The sequence below is a fragment of the Phalangium opilio genome, unplaced genomic scaffold (assembly GCF_054372755.1).
Source record: "Phalangium opilio isolate 3A_F unplaced genomic scaffold, DU_Popi_V2 ptg000061l_1, whole genome shotgun sequence".
NCBI lineage: Eukaryota > Metazoa > Arthropoda > Arachnida > Opiliones > Phalangiidae > Phalangium > Phalangium opilio.
The window spans coordinates 8,236,824-8,260,270 of NW_028324178.1; the positions used below are offsets into that span (position 1 = coordinate 8,236,824).

The following is a 23,447-nucleotide window of genomic DNA, read 5'->3' on the forward strand; positions in this document are numbered from 1 at the left end:
GTTTCAACTGTCCTAAGCGGAAGTCTATTCGCGCGCGTCCCTTTGTAAAGATGTAACGTCCATCGCCTAATACTATACACTGAGTCTCTTCTTCTTACGGAAGTACTAAGTCTGGTTTTAATGTTCTGACTAAATTACGCCACTGATATAAGCTGATAAAACAAGCATCAGCGCCTGAATCTAGTCTAGTCGCGAAAGTCCCATGCGAATATACGGCATCTATGGCCTTGGGAGGATCAACCTCACAGCGACGCACATCCATAGAGCCAATTTCCATAGGGGGCTTTACTTTCGTCGCGCGGCGGGAAGACGATCCCCTTTTGGTCTTCCCGCTTTCGCGTTTCCCGAAGCGTGCTGCGGCGCGACTTCTTGTTTGCTCGGACAGGCGGTAGAATAATGCCCTAAGCATCCGCACTTATAGCATTCTATGTGACTTAAGTCGTTTTGCTCTGTCTGAGCCGGTGTAGGTCTATTGGTATTTCTTGCGGTTGGTGTCGCAACCTTTGATGTCGCACCTCCCCCCGGCGGTTTTGTTAAAACCGCGGCGGTGGGAGAATTTCTTCTCCCACTGGATTTACGCGGAGTAGACTTTGCACTGTCTCTAGGATACAATGTGCTAGAAGGGGTCGCCCGTAAAATTTCTTCTGTTACGCGGCCCTTCTCTATGAAACTGCGCATTGTCCTTATGCTATCTTGAAAGACATGGATGCGTATTTCGGGGAGGATATTTCGCTTGCAAATACCGACCAGTTCAGAGTCAGTATACGGAACGCGAAGGTTCTGATTCATCGCGGTGATACTCGCGATGTACGCGTCAAAAGACACACTGTCGGATTGTTTAAATTGCGCTATTTCTAGGCGGAGGGATTCCTCCCGAAAAGAAATAGTCTCTAAATGCGCCTTTTACTGTACGCCACGTTATTTGGGGTAGAAGCGCGATAATGTCATCTCCTGTCATACTGTGATAGTCAGCGAATTCCGTCAAGGTCCGAAGGAATTCCGGCGCGCTTTCACCTTCGACACCACTAAAGATTAAGTGAGGGGGCGGTTTTGGCCTACTTTTGGCAGCCGGTCTAGTGCCTACATTTGCTAATGTAGTTGCTAGAGTTTGAATAGTTTGTAGCCAAATGTTTGACGCTGCACCTTGCGGTGGCGGCGGCGGAGGTTCGTGTCCTCCAGCCGCTTGTCCTTGCGAAGGACTAGTACCGAGGCTTGGAGGAGGAGTGTTCCTCCTCGGGGGAGTATAAGATCCCGGTACCTGCGCGTTTTTCGCGGCGATCAAAGCTTGCGGATCGGGTGGATTCATGACGCGACAGTTAATGAGTTTAAGCAAGGCACAAGTAATTGTTCACAAGTACGCGTTGAATTATAATTGGTAATGATAGTCTTAACGAGTCCTGGCAAGCTCGCCACTTTATGTAACCGTAATTTTCGAAAGTAGGAAAGGGGGCCTAACTTCGCGGCACACAAAGAATTATTTAAATAAAACTAGCAGTTCAGAAATTCCCAGGTTACCCGCCTAAAGGACTTATTGTCCATAACTAACTATTTACCAGATAATCCATGCTTGAAAGGAGAACGCCGCTCTTGATTAGAAAGAATACTGATAATTTTATTTATACAAAAATCAACACGTTACAACTTGAGCGCGGCTACCAAAACTGACTGCTGAGACTGACTGACCGTAACTGCCCTTTTCAGATTCTAGGCGGGGGTTTTTATCCCCGCGACAAATGTTTTTTTATACAATTGACAGCAGTGGCGCTTAAGGCGCCACTTCGGGACAATTCGGCATTATACAAAAGTACTATAAAAAATATAATTTAAGTAAAGCAGACGACGCGGTTTGTTCCCGGGAAGGAGAAGCTTGGTACGACGGTTACAACCTTTTATAGCTTTCGGCTATAAATTTTTTGTTTTTCGTTTTGAAAATCCCCGCATTGAGGAGCTTTTTCGTAAAACCAAATTTATCTACTTTAGTTGGTAAATGTTTGGGTTTTAATTTTTTGGAGCAAAAAGCAACATTAGTGGTACCACCTTTTGCTGTACCACGCGCAACTTTATGCTGAACATAGTTATTTGCTTTTTTTCTCTGAATATTGTCCTGGTTTTTTAGATAGTATTTCTTATCTTCAAGTTGTCTACTTTGCTGTTTTTGCAAAGCTTTACTGTTAACTAACAGTTTGCATTGCTAAGCATTTATTTTTTCTCTTTATTTTCTCCCGACAAAACATTATGAAAATTTACGAATCGCACAAAAAAAGCAAATCTTTTTCAACCTCTGCAGAGTTCTAGTCAGTACAAGCAGTACCGTATTTGACACAGATTGCAATAGGTCACAAGGAAACCTTAATTTTACACTGGAACTTGCAATTTGGATACACAAAGAAATCCAATTAATGGGAGCACAGAGAACCCAATTAATGGGAGCACAGAGAACCCAATTAATGGGTGCACAAAGAACCGAATTAATGAGAGCACAAAGAACCGAATTAATGAGAGCACAAAGAACCGAATTAATGAGAGCACAGAGAACCCACTTGCCAAACACAAAGAATTGGCTGAATAATAGGTACACAGGGAACCTTTTAGGCGCACAGAAAGAACCCAGTGTCAAAAAAAATTTTTTCGAAGTCTTTATTATTTTTGAATGTTTTGTAGGTCTATATAATGTATAGTTGAAGTATAGCTTAGTGTAAATAGATTTTGAGTACGCGTGCGGACTGGGGTTCACCCCACGGTAATTTACCGACATCGCGAACGGCCCGAGAGCGGGGATGCAACGCCAATGCGACGCTGCCAAGCCGTCGCCAACACGTCATCAGGGCCCTGAAAACCCTGAACTTTACCTAAGAGCGCCACGCCGTGTCATCCTTCGTGACACGAGAGGAAAACCTACCGCCTGCCAACTATAAAAGATCGACCATGACTTCGTAAAAACATGACTCGTATCCTGACCTTCCAGAAGAAGCGCTGTCCGACCAGAACGACCAGCTGATGTTCCAGAGACGCTGCCCCTTGGAGCTACCCAGAAACCATGATGCCCTAACCGGCAATTAAGTACTAAGTTCGGGAACGCAGTTTTATGTTAACAAATTGTCGAAGGACATTTTCGACGCTTGCGCGTAGCGAGTCGCGCCTTCCGTTGTTTAAGCGGCCGCGTCATGGACAATTAAAAACTCTTCGTTCGTGTTCATCAACCTCGGTGCACCCCACCTTGAACTATGGCCAAAACCGTAACGTAACCAAATTGAATGCATTTATTTTTTATTACGAATTCGTATAGTGGTTCTCGCCTAACAAGATTCAATTCTTAAAATATCTCGCCTAACGAGAAATCAAAGAATGGGTCATGACCATTTTGTTTTTTATGTTAATATTATTGTGCATGTTTTATTTTTTTAGTATTGAAGATAATATTATTACTAGGGAAAGTGAAACCTATTAAGACTAAGAGTAAAAAAGACAATTTGACAATCTGAAACTAGAACAAAAGTTATTGTACAATAGGAACATAAAAAAACCAAAAATACTTAGTTTATAGATCATGTAAAACCTTAAAAATTAAGATTCGTGGCAATCAATATTCTTTTACAAGTCTTCGAAATTGTAAGAGAACGGAACTAGGTGGAAATTGGAACAATTCCCGCCGAAATAGAAGCCAAGGCTGCCAAGTGCCGAGGGAATAAGCTACTTGAATTTAGTGCCCTCTGGAGTAGTAGCATGGAGCAATTATAACTGGATACGTTGCTATAAAATCATAGTCTCCAATCCCATTTTATTTCTCTATGCTGCTTCTCCTAGTCCAGGGAGTTTTTTTGGCGGGAAAGTACTGTTACCAAAGCCCCTGCCAAAGCTATTACTTTATTTAAAGCAAGCTAGCCGTATATCAACCTCGTAAGTATGTTTTAAACACAATTTTTAATAGATAAAATTATTAATTAACGGGTTTTGAAGCTAAGTCATAAAATTTGAAGTTATAATGTTTAAATTTATTGTCAAACTTTAAACTAGATAGAAAGTAATTGATTGTAAACTATTCAATGAAATTTCTTGTTTGTCAGATTGGGTTTAGTAATGGAAGGCAAAAATATAAATGTGGTGAATGCCTACTTTTACGGCGAAGGCGGACTAGGCGGCGGCGGTCGCGGACGGGGCGGAAGACGAGGCGAAGGACGGGGCGGAGGACGGGGCGGAAGACGAGGCGAAGGACGGGGCGGACGACGAAGCGGACGGTGGCAATGGGTCCGGACCTGTTATAAGTGTAAGAAGGCCGGCCACATAATGCGGGACTGTCCGCAAAACGGAGGTACTAAATATTTTCGATTGCTTTTCCTGGGGCTACCTAAAAACTTCTATGCACTTCGTTAAAGTTCTCATTTAGGGAAACTAGTTTTAAATTTAATAAAATGTTATAGAGAGCTTTCAGTTGGAGCTGTGTCTTGTGACATAATTTACGCTGCCATATTGGTGGGTTTAAAGCAGGAATGAAGCCGAGACCACCCAATATGGCTACCAGAACAGCGGTAAGACTTGGGAGGGTGTGACGTACTACTATCCCATCTGAACGCTCCCTACTAAAATTAAAAAAAGACAGTGAAGTTCCCTGCTATCCCTAGGTAGCCCTAATACAAGCAATCTTAGTTAGAGCCTGTTATCGCCATGGCTTTCATAGCGTAATTTTGTCCTAATATTGGCAATGGGGTAGAAAGATATTCTATGGTATAAAAGTATCTAGAGAAAAGGGGATATTAGACTGAAATTGTAGGACAGAGAATCTCTGCATGTAAGACCATAATGAAATATAAAAAAGTATATCGCACACAAATCAGCCAAAGGTGTTAAAGGCACAAGCATATATAGTTGACTTATATACGGTTACATGGTAGACGACGCGTTGGCGGTCAACGAAACCACCACGAGCCCAACCACCACCACCACCACCACGAACCCAACCACCACCACCACCACCACGAACCCAACCATCACCACCACCAACTCAACCACCACCAACCCAACCACCACCACCACAAACTCCACCACCACCACCAACTCAACCACCACCACAAACTCCACCACCACCACAAACTCCACCACCACCACCAACTCCACCACCACCACCAACTCCACCACCACCACCAACTCCACCACCACCACCAACTCAACCACAACCACCACAAACTCCACCACCACCACAAACTCCACCACCACCACCAACTCCACCACCACCACCAACTCCACCACCACCACCAACTCAACCACCACCACCACCGAAATAGTCCTAGAAAAAGGTTTAAATTTTGATATAAAACCGTTCCCAAACGTAACAAACGAATATTTCATGTCAAAATAATGGCCACAAAATGGCTAAATTTGAGAAAAACTCCATGTAATTTCTATGGGAAAATTTTACTTTTTCACCAAAAACACTGACAAATTTATGCAAATGAAAACCACCCTTAGCAACTTTATTTTTTATACAATAAACTAATGGGTGGATCTTTTTGAAATTTTAACCACATATTGGGGGACCGAATTGTAAATCTGTGGATTTTTTTCAAAACAATTAATACAATACAAAAAAACTACATCCAAACAAAAAACCTTCCTTATACATTAAGAGCAGTATGAAGTCTTATCTAAGAGAGCTACCGCTCTCCTAGAATTTAGAGGTAAATGGGCGTTCAGATATCCTAATTTTGGATGTTGGCTAGGATAGGGAAAGTTTACTGTAGGCTTTCCTTCCACAAAATTCATGGAAGAAATCTAAAAGTTACATAATTAGTGAGAATATTCTTTTCTCTGCAACTTGCGAATCCATTTAGGCCTAGGTCTTCCCACGTCATGCCGGGGGAAATATTGAAATGAATATGGAATAAGGCAAGGGCAATCTCTTTTAGCCAACGCTAAGCCTTGGCTATCACGGTGAATATTACATTCACAAACACTCCATATTTTAAATTTCGAATCTGTACTTCCACAATTTAGAACAGCACAATAACTGCCTCCATTATTACATCTCCTCTTAGAAGACATTACATTTAAATAAATAAAGCTTATCTTTACACTCAAGCAAGAGCACATAAGCAGACGAATGCATTTAGGATTCATTTACTCCCTCATAGGCGCCTTATTATTATTTGCCTAGCCCGGGATGGAAGCGTCCATAAAATTCCTCTCGTAAATCCCGTAGAAGGTATACGCCAGTGAACTGGCGTACACAGGCGTCTATACTCTCTATTAACGTTTCAACATCTATTAATGGGACTAAGTTTGTGCACTAGATTGGACATTGAGAAAGCGAAAATGATAACAATGGTCAAGTTCGTCTCAGCCATTTGTGGTGATATTAAAAAAGCTAGAAGACTTCTCAAGGTAAGATATGACACGCACGCTTTCAGTTTGGGTTTTTTGGGGTTAATTGTTACGTGTAACTTGTAGGATATTTTTGATTTGATGTCCGTCGGATCTATTATCCTTTGATTGATAACGCAAAAGGTAGTGCCTACGACAAAAGGCTAAAAATGGCCCAATCTCGTGGACTGTCCTATATAATTCCTGCACAGAAATGTTTCCGATTTGAAGTTGACGAATCTTTGGAACCAAACATACAAGTAGCTTTTTTTTAAGTTTTTTTAACGCTTTAAATAAAGTTACCGTAAAACTTATACGTGAACGTGGGGCCATGGACTTTGTATATCCAATTAAGACCATCATTCAAAGTGAACTTAGGGAAATAGATTTAAATTTAATATAACCCCCCCCCGTCGTGCTCGTCTCCTATTGGGATTTATAAAATCCATGGTACGGCATTTTAGACGTTCCCGCGTTAGCCTCAAAGAGACGCCAGAGTCTAATTATGATTTCCACCTCGTTAGTTCCGACAACTCAAAAAATCCGCTGAACAGGCTAGGAATGTTTCTATGGCATTCATGAAAAAATTATATAGTTCTTTGGAAAGGGGAATGACACGAAATGGAAGTCAAACTGTTAAGAAAAGAAAACTGGATGAGCAGTATCATCCCTACCGAACACCGTAAGTACAACTTAATTCGCACCCTTGTAAGTTAAGTAGTTGAACAGCGTTATGACAGTAACCTGAAAGGGTTAGACGACTGCAACCTGACCATATAGACCATTTTGAAAATTACATACGAAGTAACCAACACACAGGGAAGGGTTCGAGGCCCCCATTAGGGTATCCTTGATCTCGCCAAGAAGCGACGCCAGACGGAGCCAGAGTTCGACACTACACGCGGGAGACTAGCTACCTCTTACTGATTCTAGCGGTGCTTCTTGGCGAGATGATGGAGAATATCCCAATGGCGGCCTCTCTGTATGTTATTTCCGAAATTGTCTATTGAGCCTAATCTTATCTCTACTAAGTGTAACACTAATACTATGCGGATCAAGTTAGCGTCTTATCTCGGCCCTGGTGAGGTTTGTCAAGTACATTACGTTGTTTTTTATCCGCGTAAAGATCGAGACGAAGTCGTCTGGTTGAAGAAGTCGACGATAAATGTGGGAAAATAGTTTTTACGGGAACACCAAAGCGATCCAGTAAAAGCGAGTGTAAAGTGTGACCCGAGAATATTTGCAAAGAAGCGAGGCAGTCATTAAAAACCATTTTTATGAAAGCAACTTATATTTTACATTATTTTTTTGCCAGCAGAAAATTTTCTTTACTTCTTCTTCGAGAATATTTCCTTCACTGTAACTTCATGATGGATATAAGTAGAAGTCTGAGATTTTGCTTGCAACGAGGACTGTCAATCTTAGCTATAGTTTGCAAATTTCAAGTTCCTACCCTATATACTTTTTGAAATATCGAAGGTGAGATTTTCCTCACTCACCGATCATGAAAATTCTAAGGTATACTTCTAGGGGAGATAGAAACTTAAAATTCATGATTTAGTTTTCATTTATTTTATAAAGCAAAGAAAAGTTAAAACATCCCGAAATTTTTATAAAATTGTTCTTTAGTTCTTTATTCAACAGAAATAGTGTGTTCTTGATGAAAGGACGTAACGGTCCAAAGTTAGCCAAAAGTTAAATATATATTAAAGCTAATAGCAGTAGTAGTTTAAAAGAAATGTGTCGTAACTGATGCTACATTCTTACGTGTACATAGGGTTATGCATAACTCGCCTTATAAACTTGCAAATAAGGTTATGCATAACTCACCATATAAACATGTACATAGGGTTATGCATGACTCATCTCACAAACTTGTACGTATCCCCTCGACCATGAACGATTTAGTGAACATCCCTTCGATTAGTCTAAAATCGGCAACGATTTAGTGACTATCCCCTCGACTCCCTTTTAATATTACTTACCTGCGATTGCCAAGTCACGATATTTTTGAAACGAAAAAAGATGTATAAAAATGATAGAGCCAAAGAATACTGGTTTTTAATTTGGAAAAGTACATAATTTGTAACATAATTGTTCAATTGGCGATTGAATGAGAACAAAAAGGCACTTGGCTCTACATGGGATCTCAGAACGTTTTACGGCGGAGAGGGCGCGAGGCGAGGCTTGGCCCATTTTTGTACATGTTAATTTTTTTCATAGGAAAAAATTAGCGTTTAACCTCTAAAAACCTTAGATAAACCTAAAAACCAGTGCCCATATTTTGTACATTCTATGAGTAATAGCGCAATCCATATCGGATTGCTTATGCCACGACAAAACTCTCGCAACGTCTTCATTTTCAATATAAGCTAATTGACCAATCTGGCAATTAAAATAAAACCGATTTTTCGATTATTTTAATCAAAAACTGCGAAAACTAATTCGGGAAACTAACTTTTCCGAGAACTCCTGGTTCATCAGGCGCGGGTGGCACACGAAAAACTCTTTTAGGAGGTTTAACTGCTTTATGTTGGGTTTGAGCTAATTTTGCAATTGCTTGTTCGGTTTTTTCTAACTAAATGCATTAGCCATTAATTAAGTCCAGTTATACGATTTGATTATGATTATGGTGCAGCGGCCTTACCCCTGAAGCCGTTGCAGACGATGACGGAGGGCTGAGCATCCTCGTCCAACTTTGAGACTATGTTCAGCCCGCCGCCATCTAAGCTCCTCCTCCTTTCTCATCCCAAACCCCCGTCCCAAAACAAACCAAGGCGATAAGAAACGCCGGTTGTTGCTACATGTTCAGTTAGTTTTTGTTTTCCATTTGACCAGGCACGGGTCAGCTATTCGGTCTGTAGAACGATTCTTTGTATTCCAAAAATTGAAGAACGATTTTGTACTCCGCGAATTGTCGCGATTCCAAATTTGGATCCGGTTAATTTTTCAGAGTTTAAAAAAACGTCGCAATTAATAAAATTATTCAAAGTTCAAGAAAAGGTATGTTTATTTTCTTTGGATTGGATTCCCTTACGGGACGATAGTGACGGCTTCTAATTAGTCCTACAATAAATCCCCTCACTATTGAACCTAAGGGACTTGTAACAAACCCCTCAAACGACCGGCCCCATATAGTATTTCACGAGGGGGAACTGATACAAATGGTGCCGTGCCGTCTTTCTGAGCCTCGGTCTCTTTTTTCCGACGGGGTGATCGGGCCCGATTCGTATACTTATAGTTACAGGTTAGTTCAAGTTTAGACAGAACGCCGCCATGTTGGGACCTTTCCTTCTCGAACATTCGGGGCAGAATTTTCCGATTTTTTTTTCAAGCGGGATGAATCATATATTTTATTATATCTACTATTGATTTAATCGGATTAATTTAATTTCGAATTAAACGCTTGTTAGAGGATATTATTTTCCTTGATAGATAATATTGAATCAAATTATTTAGAAGATTTAAATGAACCCTCTCGAATCGTGCCCAAATTCAAATTTATACCGTGAAAGCATGGAGAAAGGGTAATGGAGGTGAAAAGAGCCAGTTTTCTACGTTGGAGCCGCGACCCCGAAAACCCCACCGGCGGGAGGAGAAGGGGAGTGAAAAAAAGGGGAACGCGGTCGGGTTCGCCTCGACGTTTCGGTTGCCATGGTTACGCGTTGCCGCCGAAATACTGAATCGTTTGTTTGCGCCCTCTACTGGCTCTCAATCGCAATATGTCGTCTAATCGTGTTCGTGTATGGTTTCTTTCATGGCTCTTGGGGTTTTTTGCAGTTCAATATTTTTATAGGTAAGAAATTAGTACTGAAGGCGAAAAATAATGGGGAAAAGATACTGCGTCTATCTTAATTGCAAAAGTCGTGAAAATGGAAAGAAGTGTGCCTCCCAAACTACCGGAGAATTTCGGTTTTTTCCTGTACCAAAACCAACCACTGAATATGAGAAGTGTGTGAGATGGTTACGTGCTATTAAAAGGCCTGAAATACAAACAACAAATGTAAAAAAACACCACTACGTCTGTGGTTATCATTTTCCGGGTGGCTTGGGACCAACAATCAGCAATCCAGACCCTATGCCTGACTACGATGAATGTTCTGAGATTGTCAACGTCAACCCACAAGTGAGTTCCATAAATGAATGTTCTATCCATAAAAGTTGTTATTCTAATATTGGTGATTATATAGCCTGAAGTGCAACCCACTAGAAACATCTCAACAGACATTATCCATGATTCTGTTGTTAATGAGGCGCTGGTTCTTATGGAAAATGAAAATGAAAAAGATGTGGTGAGTCAAATACGAGGTTTCAATACTATTACCGTTAAACAATAATAATATATATTATAATGTTTGTCATAGGTATTTGAGGATTGTAATTCGTGTACCATAGTAGAGGAGATTGCAATTCAAACTAAGAATGATTCTGGGGAAAGAGAAATCCCAATTAAACTTATCGATTCTCTTGAACATCTTGCGAAAGACTTCTTAAATTACCAATCAAGCAATATGGAATCCATAAAATGGAGCATGGAGATAAAGCGGGGTTCGAACAGAAATGTTAATACTATAACAAGCTTAGTGTTCAAAAAGAATGACTTCATGAAGCTCATTTTAAACCCAACAATGGCTCTTTCTGTAACAGTTTGTGATAAGGAAGTTCCTAGTAGACATGCTGCTTTTAACAGCTCAACAGTAAATTTTCAAGAGCCAATTAAAATACTAAGAGATTTAGTTGACATAATGTTAGAATTAGATAGTTGGAATTGCTGCCAAGGCATTCGGGGTGAATTGTTTGACTCGTTTAAAGACCGATATCTGAAATCTATTTATGTTTGCTCATTAAGTCAGTCTTTAAGATCTGATAAATGTCGAAAGCTTTTTTTGGAAGAAAAAGAACGTTGTGTAAACTGTGGCCTGACTAAGAAGGTTTTACAGAGGAGGACAAACAGATTTATCAGTGGGAAGCCTAATTCAAAGTTTACAAACATACGATATCTCAGCGCAGAAGCTTTACGGGGAAAATATGATACATTATACACAGCCAATACAATACAGAAAAGAAAAATTAAGCACATGAAGGAAAACATAAAGAAAATCTATAAGAATGATGGAATTTTTATGTCCCAAGAAGAAAGCTCTGAATTTGAAAATATTTTACAAAAAAACCCTTTTCAGAGCAAAACAGTTTTTCAAAAGCTATTTTTACGTGAGCAGATGAAAATTAATGCATCAAATAAATCAAGGCCACGTAAGTGGCACCCAGCCATTATACAGTGGTGTCTGTCCATTAAAGCAAAGTCACCAACAACATACGAGGCTTTAAGGCAAGCCATACCACTCCCCTCTAAAAGGACATTGTTCAATTATTCAATTGACATGACTTCAAAGAGTGGTTTCGATGAAGCTACACTGCTAGAAATGAGGACCAAAATTGATTTGGACAACTTAGAAGAACACCAGAAATATTTCTCGTTAATTTTGGATGAAATTCAAATAAAACAAGACCTTGTATTCAAAAGTAATACTGGGGAATTGATAGTTTCCAACAATCTTAATACCTTTCGAAACAGAGTAGCAGAAATTGAAAAACAAATTCAGCACTCTAACGAAGAAGAAAATAGCAACATTGATTTAGCCACTCATGTGCTACAATTAATGGTTAGAGGTGTGACAACAAACTTTAAATATGCTTATGCATATTTTCCATGCGATAAGCTAAAGGCGGAAGACTTATATTCAATATTATGGGAAGCAATAGAACATTTACAAGGAGCCAGTTTTAAGATTATTTCGGTTATATTTGATAAGGCTGCCACCAATCAAAAATTAATCAAATTTTGCACGGAGAGTGAAAAACTCTTATGCCAAGACAAAGTGGGTTATCGGTGTAAAAATCCATTCAATAATTTTGAACCATTATACTTTGTTTCTGATGTGTGCCACGGGGTGAAAACGGCCAAAAATGGATTAGCAAACAGCGGTAAACTTAAAAAACATAATGACCAAATTTTCAGACCAATTAGAAAGCTGAAAAAAATGGGAAATATTTGCTATGGAAGCATGTTGTTGATACATATAAGCTGGATTCATCTTCGTTACTAAGACTAGCACCCAAACTTACGTACAACCATGTAAACCCAGATTCATACAGCTGTATGAAAGTTAAATTATGTGTACAAGTACTGAGCAGTACCACAGCCAACGCAATTGAAATACTTTTGGGTGATGAAGCGTCCGAGACAGTTAAATTCTTGAGGATGTTCGATACATTTTTTGATATTCTCAATGTTTCAAACTGCACAGATGCTAAAAGAAAACTAAAGCCAGCCTTAGCTCCATTTAAAAGTGTGGATGATTGGCGTTTTGAGGTATACTAATTTCTCCAGTTTAAAATACAGTTTTTCAAAAACTAATTTCCTTGTAGTGGCTGATGAAAGATTTTCTTGGGTACCTAGATGAGTGGGAAGACGAAGTTAGTCATTCTGAAATAGATGATGAGTTGCCCCGATCAAAAATGCTACTTAGTGAAGAAACTTTGGAAGGATTGCGAATCACCGGTAATAAATTAATCTTATAAAGTTATACTTTTTCTAAACTGTGTCACTAATTCTCTTTCCCCCAATTTATTTCAGTTCATTCGACTATAGCCCTCGTCAAATACATGTTGGAGAAGGGGGCACCTTTCGTATTAACTTCACATTTCAATCAAGACCCTGTTGAACAATATTTCAGCAAGCAAAGGGCTGCTTCTGGTGCTGGAGAAAATCCAACTGTTAGTCAGTACGGGCAAGGTGTGAAAAGTATGAAATTAATGAAATCCATTTTACCCAAAACCGTAAATGGAAACTGCTCTAAAACTGTAGGAAAAAGAGCTTTAAGAAACAAAGTTGCTCGGGATGCTTTTCGTTTGTGAAATGTTTCTTTAGATTGACAATAATTGGTTATTTACTTTGTTAATTGTTTAATTAAAACTTTCTTTCGAGTTATAACTTTCAATTCTTTCCTTATGCCACTGCTATTCAAACTATCCCTCTTACGGGACTGGATTTGGGATTTACATTTTCTTGTAAGTCCTTTCAAATGACAATTAATTAGGATTTGGTAGCATTTGAGCTTGGCACTGTTTGAGTTCTCTAAATCTTTACTCCATAATTTATCCCATAATCCATTAATAATTTAGTTTTTTTCTAACTCGAACTTTATATTGCAATTTCTTGTAGTATTTAACCGTAAGGGGTCCTTAGCATCGACATATTTACAAATAATATCACAGACTTTAAAGAAAAAGCTATAAGCAGTTTGAGAGAGGTATAGTAGACCACCTCGGTCTTGCTTTTCAGTCCAAGCATGGTAGATTTCCTTGGCTTCTTCTTTTGGGATAAGACAGTTTCTCCAGAAATCTTCACATTCAAAAAACCCAATGATCTGATCAATTGCATATCCTGCTATTTGATGTATGGTGTTCCCTTCTTTTTTCTTAATTTCCGAAGCGCTTAGCTTGCACTCGAAAGTTTTCTGGATTTTAACTGCACTTGGCCCAGGTTGGTTTTCAGATGCTTTCATTTCAGTTGCACAATAGCACTTGAAGAGCTCGTTAAAAAAACGGACAAGAAAAATAGAGATGACTAGCTCCTGATCAATGTTGTTCAGAAGTATAAATTTAGATAGAACCAGGAAAGAAACTTTCAATTTGCAATAGAAACTTCTTTCTGCCATCAAGTGATTCCTGTTGTACGTAAACCTAGCTTTATCCAGCAGGCCATTATTAGGATCTGCAAATATATCTAAACATTCTGTCGCCTCTTCTGTTAGTTGACATATTTTTTCGATTTGAATTTGTTTAAGGGCATTCTATTTCAAGGAAAATGTCAGTTAATTTATATCAGATAATATCGAACAACAACAGGCTCGTTGCGTTACATGAGGCTGGTAGGGGTGTTCCTTTTATTGCGCAACAACTGGGCTGTTCAAAGCCAACCGTGCGGTCATGGCTAGCCGCTTATGGTGAAAACGGGCGATTGACAGACAAACCAAGACCTGGAACTCCACGCGTTACCACTGCAGAAGAAGATGACGTTATTGCTGCTCTTGTTGTGAATAATCCTACCACCACTGTTCGATCTGTAAAACCCATCATGGAATCCGAATTAGAAGCGTCGGAAACAACGATTAGAAACCGATTACGTGACGTAGGGCTATACAGTCGTATCGCCGCGGAGAAGCCATATCTCAAACCAGAGCACGAACAAGAACGCCTAGCATTTGCGAGCGCTCACCTTCACTGGAGGAACGAATGGAATGAAGTTGTCATCAGCAACGAATCAACATTTTGTTCATCTACGGACCATCACGTAAGAGTGTGGAGAGGGAAAGGGACCCGATATGATGCGGCTAACATTCATTCAATCCAGAAGAGCGGACGGTTTTCTGTGCCAGTGTTGGGTTATATTTCAAAACATGGAATTGGCACCTTAGCGCGAATAGAAGGGCACCTTAATTCCGATAAATATATTGATGTATTGGAACATACGTTTTTCCCTCATGTCGTAGACAATTATTTTCCGGACGGTAAATTTATATTTCAACAAGATAATTCGAGTATACACAAGTCACGTGCAACCATGGCGTATTTGAATGAGAATCATCCGGAAATAGATCTAATGAACTGGCCAAGAAATTCACCCAACTTATCTCCAATCGAAAACGTCTGGGCGATTATGAAAAGGATTGTATCCCAGAACAATATAATTCCCAATGATAAGGACGAACTATTCACCATCATCCAGGCCGCATGGGAAGAGGTTGGTGAGCGGCCCGATTATATAAGCAATCTGTTTTCATCAATGCCGCAGAGAATGCAACAGGTTGTAAAGGCCAACGGGAAAATGATCAAATATTAATCGCAAAATGAAATTAAAAATGAAAACGTATAAATGTAATTATCCTAACCATGTTCATAATTAAGAAAAAATGTTGGATAGTAATTAGCAAAGTGTCTTTATTCTTTATTTAACTTGTTATGTTGGTTGGGTTGTTCTCAATGAAATATATACACACTCTGCATTAATTGCGTCCTTAATCAACCTTCAAGGATTTAATACTTCGTGCACCTCAGCAGATTCCATTGATTGTCAAAAAGACCATAATTTGCCATCGGATACACTGCTAAGACTAGTGGAACTTTAGTATAATACTAATTTCGCATTGTAAATAAAGGGTTTCTTGAGAAAGGTTCGTCATCTTGATTATGGCGAATCCCAATTAGTTGAAGACAATGAACAAAACCACTTTCTCAAATGTATTCACCACTTTTTTGACCCATGCTATACTTTGAATGTGGGTATTCTCCTTTTCAGTGAACCTTTATTAACTCCACCAAGTGGTTTTCAATGAGTGACATATTGAGGGAATTGGTTGGCCATTGAATTTCTAGATGGTTCTCTCCGAAATGCGCCGTTTTCAACCAAACGTTCGTGCAGACTTAAGTTGAATCTGACATCAAGAATCGCCCACTTATCTAGATAGAAATCTTTCTCCACCCCCTGGCATTTTCGAACCATAGTGGAACAGAATGTCGCACCCGAGGCCATATCTTCACCGGAGGAAGATTTGAGGTTTCATTCCACAATTGTTGATTATATCTTTGTGCAACATTAAAGGGTATCTCTATCCATAAGAATATGGCTCAAGGCATTGATTCCGTGGGGGACGTGTATTCAGAAAATTGCAATTAACATCACTCTCCCTTTACTGGAATGTCATTCGGTAATTCGGACGAGCTATGCTCAACTGTTCACCTTCTCTTTAAAATCATCCCAACCATTTAAAACCCCCTATTTAGCAGTTGGAAATGGAAAGTGGAGAGTGTAAAAAAACACTTAGTAAAAAATTTATTGAAACAACAATATAAGATACGTTTTTTTATACCCATTGTATCAGATCAATAATTCGCGGCTTATGATTGAAACAAGACGTCGCGAGAGAGAAAGTTTTTAATTGCGGCGACTACCTAGGTGGGGTTTAGGCTCAAAAAAAGAACCGCGTGATAACGGGTTTGACGTCACGGGTCTAGGCGAGGCGCTTCCAGCTAATTGTTTCGGAAACTCGGAAAGTTTGTCAAGTTTGTTCGGTTAGATAGCCCCTCTCTCTCTCTCTCCCGCTACGCGCCTTTCACACCGCGCGCCGGGAAAAGTTTACGTTCGCCAGTCCACGGCTCCGCGCTTTCATTGTTCGAAGTCATATTTGGAAAGTTTCCTCTTAGCGATAAGACGTTATCTATTCATCATTAATTATACTTATTTATCCTACTTTAATTATACGTATTTTATCAACTTTAATTATACGTAATTATTCAACTTGAATTGCACTTCAAGGATATTAAAATTCAGGTAAAAAGCGACTATTTTTATACTTATTATTTATATGGTTAAGCCTTAATTGGATGTACCCTAAAAGGCACACCTTTCACAACAGTACACTTTTCACAACACTTTGAGAATAGCTTTTTTCACTCATTTGAGGTAGTATATCACAATGCAGATTGCAGACTATTATATAGTAATTTTTGTCAAACTGCGAGCTCCCAAAAATACCAAGGCTTAGGGTAAGCGTTTAGTAAGTGAAAGAAAACGCCGGCACAACTTTTAATTCAGTAAATTCCTACAAAAATTATCACACCGAGAAGTGTAAAATCTAATTATCCTTCCATACTAAATATTGAATTCAAAAACAAGCCTTATAGTAATTCTCCTCCTTGCCAGTCTTTGACCCTTCGCGCTATGCATCCACCTCCTTCACTCTCTTATTTTTTCACAAGCCGGCACACGTCCTCCACGCACCGGCGAAAACAATTCTCGTTTCCCGGAGACGGACTCCCCGAAACACCAAGGCTTAGCGCCGGCTTTACGGTAGCAGCGAATCCGCGCCGACACACCTACTTTTCACAACGGGTACAGAACTATGTCTGTTTCCCCGTAGTCGTCCAAGCGCCGAGGCTTAGCAAAGTAATAAAACGCACACCTTTTCAGCTTCGAGAATCTATCGCTAGGTCTCGATTTCATTTCATTTCGACAAATCGGATAGTCAAGCCAGTCGAGCGGAGAATTTAAACTGGTCAAAATCATTTTTCCATTTAAAAGGGTTGAAAATTGAATTTTTCTCACTATATTACGAGTAACCTCGTTCTTATACTATCCCGACTCACCTATCTATCCTTTCATACCATCTATCCAAAGTATGGCACACCATTTCTTCACAAACTATAAGCTAGCACACCTTTTGTTCACAAACTATAAGCTAGGACACCTTTTATTCACAAACTGTAAGCTAGCACACCTATTCTTATCATCCCTGCACACCTATTCTTATCATCCTAGCACACCTATTCTTATCATCCCATCACACCTTCCTCCTATTTTTTCACAAGCCGGCACACGTCCTCCACGCACCGGCGAAAACAATTCTCGTTTCCCGGAGACGGACTCCCCGAAACACCGAGGCTTAGCGTCGGCTTTACGGTAGCAGTGAATCCGCGCCGGCACACCTACTTTTCACAACGGGTACCGATTCTACCGAACTAGGGACGTTTCCCCGTAAGCGTCCGAGCGCCGAGGCTTAGCTAAGTAATAAAACCCACACCTTTTAAGCTTCGATAATCTATCGGTAGGTCTCGCGTTCATTTCATTTCGACCAATCGGAGTGAAGCCAGTCGAGCGGAGAATTAAAATCGTTCAAAATCAATTTTCTATGTATTTGACTTTGAAATTAACCTTAATTAATATCACAGAACACCTATCTTTCTTTATAAATCCTAGCTTACCTCGATATTATAATTTGATAGGACACCTACCTTTTTCTTTTTCACACCTTTTTCAATCAAAGCACACCTAGATCTTTTAGTATGACAGCACACCTAATTTTTAGGTTTTCACCCCATTTTTGAATCCTAGCACACCTCAATATTATAATTTGATAGGCACCTATCTTTATGTTTGTACACCTTTTTTAAATCCCAGCACACCTCGTTCTTACACTAACCAAAAATGGTACCTGTAACTCCTTGAGGGAACACATCTTTCTCCTTCAGCCGAAACCCGTCTCGTAAGCGACGCCATTACTATAAATCCATGCCTTGGCACTAGAGATGTGAGTCGGTAATTTACCGTCCGTAAATTACCGGTAATTTACCAAATACCGCGTAAATTACCGTTTTATATCTTACCGTAATTTTACAATGGTAATTTACCGGTAAATTACGGCGGTAAATTACCGTGGTAAATTGCCAAACATTTTTATTACGCATTAAATGTTCATTTTACACTTAAACGATCAATTATTTCTGTGTTTACTTTCAAATTGACTCACTAGGCGCTACTCGCTAGCCAGTACTTACAAAGTTGCGCTAGAAATTAGTCTTTTAATAGATTTTTAGTTAGAGATCAGATTATTAGGCCACGGCTGCCGTCTTGGTAGCAAAAGCCACAAATACGTGTAAAGCAGTCAAGATAGTGCTCACAATTAAACATTGTTTAAAGTAATGGATTGTAAGTACAGGGAAATATAAATTACTAAAAATTACCGGCTGAACGGTAATTTTTGTGTTCTTTAAATTTCAATCGGTAAATTACCGTTTTTAAAAATTACGGTAATTTCACATCTCTACTTGGCACACCCACTTTCACAGTTCACACAGGCGATAACCAGGCAATTCTTCCTTGAAATACCATCCTCTTAGAAAAACCCTAAAAGCAAACCTTTTCAGCTTTGTGAATCTACCCTCGACTAATTGGGTAGTTAAGCTACTCAAGCGGAAAATTTAAATTGTTCAAAATCATTTTTCTATGTATTTGAGTTTGAAATTAACTTTCATCGTTTATTCTCAAAGTTGTGGGTTACCCGTGTTTGTATTTTATTTAACTGAACTTGAAGTTATCACAAAATGTTTTACATTTTTTGGCTTTTTCATTGTTCAGTCTAAGTTATCACTATATATTTAACATTTTTGACTTTTTCATTGTTTAGTATAAGTCATCACAAAATATTTAACTTTTTGGTTAGTTTGGACATTGTTTATTCCTTAGAGTTGTGGATTACCCGTGTTTGTACTTTATTTAACCGAACTTGAAGTTATCACAAAATGTTTTACATTTTTTGGCTTTTTCATTGTTCAGTCTAAGTTATCACTATATATTTAACATTTTTTTACTTTTTCATTGTTTAGTCTAAGTTATCACTATATATTTAACATTTTTTGACTTTTTCATTGCTTAGTATAAGTCATCACAAAATATTTAACTTTTTTTTTTATTTTTTCATTGTTTACCCCTCACGGCACAATTGTGGCCTACCCGTGTTTTTTTTTTAATTTTACTATACGAAACTTTACTTGAAGCTAAGACCATTAACAACCCCCGGGACTGGCAACCCAATAAGATCCTCGAATTGAAATTTCGCCCTCTAGGAGTTACGGCTGTTTTAGCGACAAGGGTGCCACCAAGCGGCAACGGACAGAAACTTAAAGGGTGTACAAAACTTTCAGTTCCGGATATCGATTAAAAAAGAAATAAGATCGTCTTCTTCTAAATTCGGAAGCCGAGGCCGCAACGGTTTAATGTACAATTATGATAAGATAGCAAAATAATATATCGCTAAATTAGCTTGATATCTGCAATAGAGTCCGACGCCGCGAAAAAGTTGTCGGCGGCGGCGTTTGTACAGTTTAGACATATTGGCGGCGGCGCGCCGCCGGCGCGCCGTTCTATTAAACGGCGGCGGCGTTGCATACAATTTTATTGGCGGCGGCGGCGTTAGAGGCGTGTAAGTTCAGAACGAGTGATTAATGTCGTATGTACTTCTCAGTTGTGAAGTGGCGGTGTTCACAAGATTAGTCCATGTTCACAACCGTGTTCGATATTTAGATTTCAAGCTTAAGTCTGTAAGTTTTCGGCCTTTAAGAATTTCATATTAGTGTCTTTTAGCCCCTTATACAAAATTTAAATGTATTTACGAATATATAATATTTTTGAAAAAAATAACTTTATTGACTAGTAATTTCCACTTTTTCCAAAAATGACTTGACAAAATTATTATCACAAATTATCACAATCTTCGTGGTAATGCTCATTGCTCTTTTGAAAACTCTTTAATCTCATTGTAGTTATCGTGGATAAAAAGAATTTTATGAGCTTTTGATGGATTAATATTGCTCCTTTTGGCATTGACTAAACACCCTGCCTGAGAAAAAGCTCTCTCTGAGGGTGCACTGGTAGCTGGAATGCAAAGTAAATACCGAGCTAGTTTTGCCAAGGTGGGAAATATAACCATATGTTCTTTCCACCATTCGTTTGGGTCTTCAACGTCTTCTAATGTTTCCAAATATTTTTTAATTTCATTGTCAATATTGTTAACTGCTCTAAGCTGGATGTGTTTTTTAATGAGGCCACTTCGAGTTCTTTTCCATGAAACGTCTTGCTCTTTCTTTGCGGTGAAAGCAGCGCCAGCTTGACCCTTTAAGTTTATTTAAAACAATTCAAGAATATAAATACGTTTTAATAAATTAAAACAAAAAATACTTCTGTTAAATTGATGAGCGGTGTGTTTAGCATTAGTCCTCTTTCCCTCGATGTATCTGGTTCTAATTCTGAAGTGCTACATATGCACTTGTACTTCAACAGCATTCTTTTTAAAAATTGAGCTTTTGTTTCTTCCTTGTCTTCTAGTATTTTTGAAATCTGTGACAAGTTTATCAATCCTGGGTCCAACAAACTAGCGCAAATATTCTCGTCACTCAATGGAATTCTCTTTTCTAAATATTTAAGTAAAGTTTTGCTAGCTTGTATGACCAAAGGTGAGGAGGCCATGTCTTCCTCGTTTTGAATCAACCTGAAATAAATGAGCCTTTTCAGTTTTTCAGAATGAGAGAATATCAAAAATTGAGGCATTTTACTTAGTTTCAATTTCACTTTTGAAAAGCAGTACCATATTTATGGTAGGGTATTTACTACCACTCAAAACCTCTGTAGCCTTTCGAAAAAGTTCTAACAACTTTAGCAATTCTTTCGCCATTTCCAAATTTTCGCCATTCATTATCAAGTCGTAACTTTCTTCTTTTTCAAGAAATCTTTTGAAAATGTCTTAAGAGAAACATTATACTTTTAATATATTAATAGAAATAGCGAAAATTTTGGATATGTCAAAATATGCACCTGCATTTTCCACAAAACTAGCTACCATAGTTAATATTGAATTCCATCGCGTACTGACATCTCGTTTTAAAGAGTGAAATTCCGTAGAATTACACTCAGCAGCCGGAGGCGTTGAAGTTGAACTACACTCAGTTTCGGTATTGTTTCCATTTCCACTAGAAAATGTCATTAACTCCGCATTCAGCTCCTCTTCTGTTCAGTTAAAAACCAAGTTCGTTCAATTTTGTTAAATTAAATGTAGATTTATTTATTATTTATTAAATAGAGATCACCTATGTTTTCATGTTTTTCAAGCAGTTCAAGCATTTTGACACTGATGGCAGCTTGAGATTCAGCCTTAAGGTGGTCTTGCTTGTAGATGAGCTTCGTATGAGTATCTCTCATTTTCTTCAAAAGATCATTTATTTTGTTTCTTAATCGAGCAAATTCGGGATCTTTTTCTTTTTTTGGGTCCCTCGACTTCAGTAGATCCACCGTGACTAAGTTATGGAGCCCGTGAGCAACACAGGGGAGCCTTGTTAGTTGTAGAAGTCGACACGCTTTAACAACATTGCTTCCGCAATCTGTTACTGCAATCAATGTCTTGTTATCAAGATCATAAAACTTTACAAGTTCCTGAAAGTTTTTCTTAATCTCCTCTCCTGTGTGAGGATGGGGAAAATGCGAGGTCCCTAAAGAGATAGACTTGTTTTTCCAACTTTGCTGATCAATCCAATGAAGTGTATAGGTAATATATGAGATCCTTTTGTAATTGTCTGTCCCGCAATCAAATGTAATTGCCAGGACGTCTGGAGTATGCTTGAGGATATTCTTTACAATGTTCATAGTATACTGGTACATGTCATTCAAACCAGATTGGGCCAAAGTTCTGTCACTTGGCATGCTTTCATCCTGTTGTATAATGCCATAAAATCTACAGAACTCCTGCATCGCGTCAGTTGATACTTTATTGAAGGGAATTAAATCCCTTGAAAACCACGTGGTGATCTGTCGAATTAATTCAAATTTTTTGTTCGACTTAGACTTGCACTGAGATTGAGATGACTGTGTGGACTTCCCGAAAAAGGCAGTTATTTTATCGAATTTCTTATTTTCGTTAACCATGGCTATTTCAATATTATGATTGTCCTTGAGGTGCCTTATAAGATTTCCAGTACTGCTATTTCCATATCTAAGATAATACATTAAAAAGTGCAGAAATTTGTTTAATGTTTAAAACTTAAAAAGTTAAGATTATACATTTCGTGCTTTTCACAGTATACATTAAAACTCAATATCAGAAAATAAAGTAAAAACCTTGTAATCTTGCTTTCGCTGAGACACTTCATACAGTACACATTATTGGCATCAACACTTTCAAAAACATTGTTATTGTCACGTTGAAGTTCACCAAAATAAAACCACGCCTGACTACAATTCGAGGCGTTCCTTTTCCTATTAAGGGAAATTCTAAATTTACGTCCATTTTCAAGTTCTTTAACAAAACAATCCGTATTATCAGTCATGATTTCCAAATTTCCATTCAACGCCGGTCAACGCGTCTGTACACACAAACTAAAACTAGTTACTAGAATCGTCTGCTTCATAGTCTGATCCAGCGCGTTGGGCGGAAGACGAAACTCCGGGACGGACCGGGAGTGCTCAGTACGGGACAAAAGTATAGTTTTATTCCAGCAATCGAAGTTTAAACCATGGAGCATGTGATTGTAGCTTAAGAAAATCAGTATCTAATAATAATTGGGGTGGCGTAGCGGCTAGCGCTTTCGCCTCGCAGCAAGAGGATCCCGGGTTCGATCCCGGACTGTGGCACCGGGTGAAAATCTGGGAAGAAATCCTTCTGCGTAGAGTTTGCAAGTTCTCTCCCCACTTGTCAAAGGAGTTTTCC

The 23,447-nt window shown here is 38.9% G+C and overlaps 1 protein-coding gene across 1 annotated transcript; it reads right to left on the bottom strand.

Moving 5' to 3' along the window:
* Positions 1 to 20,371: 20,371 nt before the first annotated feature.
* LOC149664386 (E3 SUMO-protein ligase ZBED1-like) lies at positions 20,372 to 23,169 on the bottom strand. The gene is made up of 6 exons (XM_089842025.1): positions 22,859 to 23,169; positions 21,835 to 22,733; positions 21,563 to 21,754; positions 21,304 to 21,490; positions 20,930 to 21,239; positions 20,372 to 20,864 (listed from the first exon to the last, which is right to left on the bottom strand). The coding sequence occupies exons 1-6, from the start codon at positions 23,065 to 23,067 to the stop codon at positions 20,478 to 20,480; spliced, it is 2,184 nt and encodes a 727-aa protein (XP_089698151.1). The 5' UTR covers positions 23,068 to 23,169; the 3' UTR covers positions 20,372 to 20,477.
* Positions 23,170 to 23,447: the final 278 nt, after the last annotated feature.

Coding starts and splice junctions, on each gene's coding strand:
- LOC149664386 (XM_089842025.1), bottom strand. CDS start 23,067: ATGACTGATAATACGGATTGTTTTGTTAAAGAACTTGAAAATGGACGT. Junction 22,734..22,858: donor AGCGAAAGCAAGATTACAAG/GTTTTTACTTTA, acceptor GTATTATCTTAG/ATATGGAAATAGCAGTACTG. Junction 21,755..21,834: donor TGAAAAACATGAAAACATAG/GTGATCTCTATT, acceptor TTAACTGAACAG/AAGAGGAGCTGAATGCGGAG.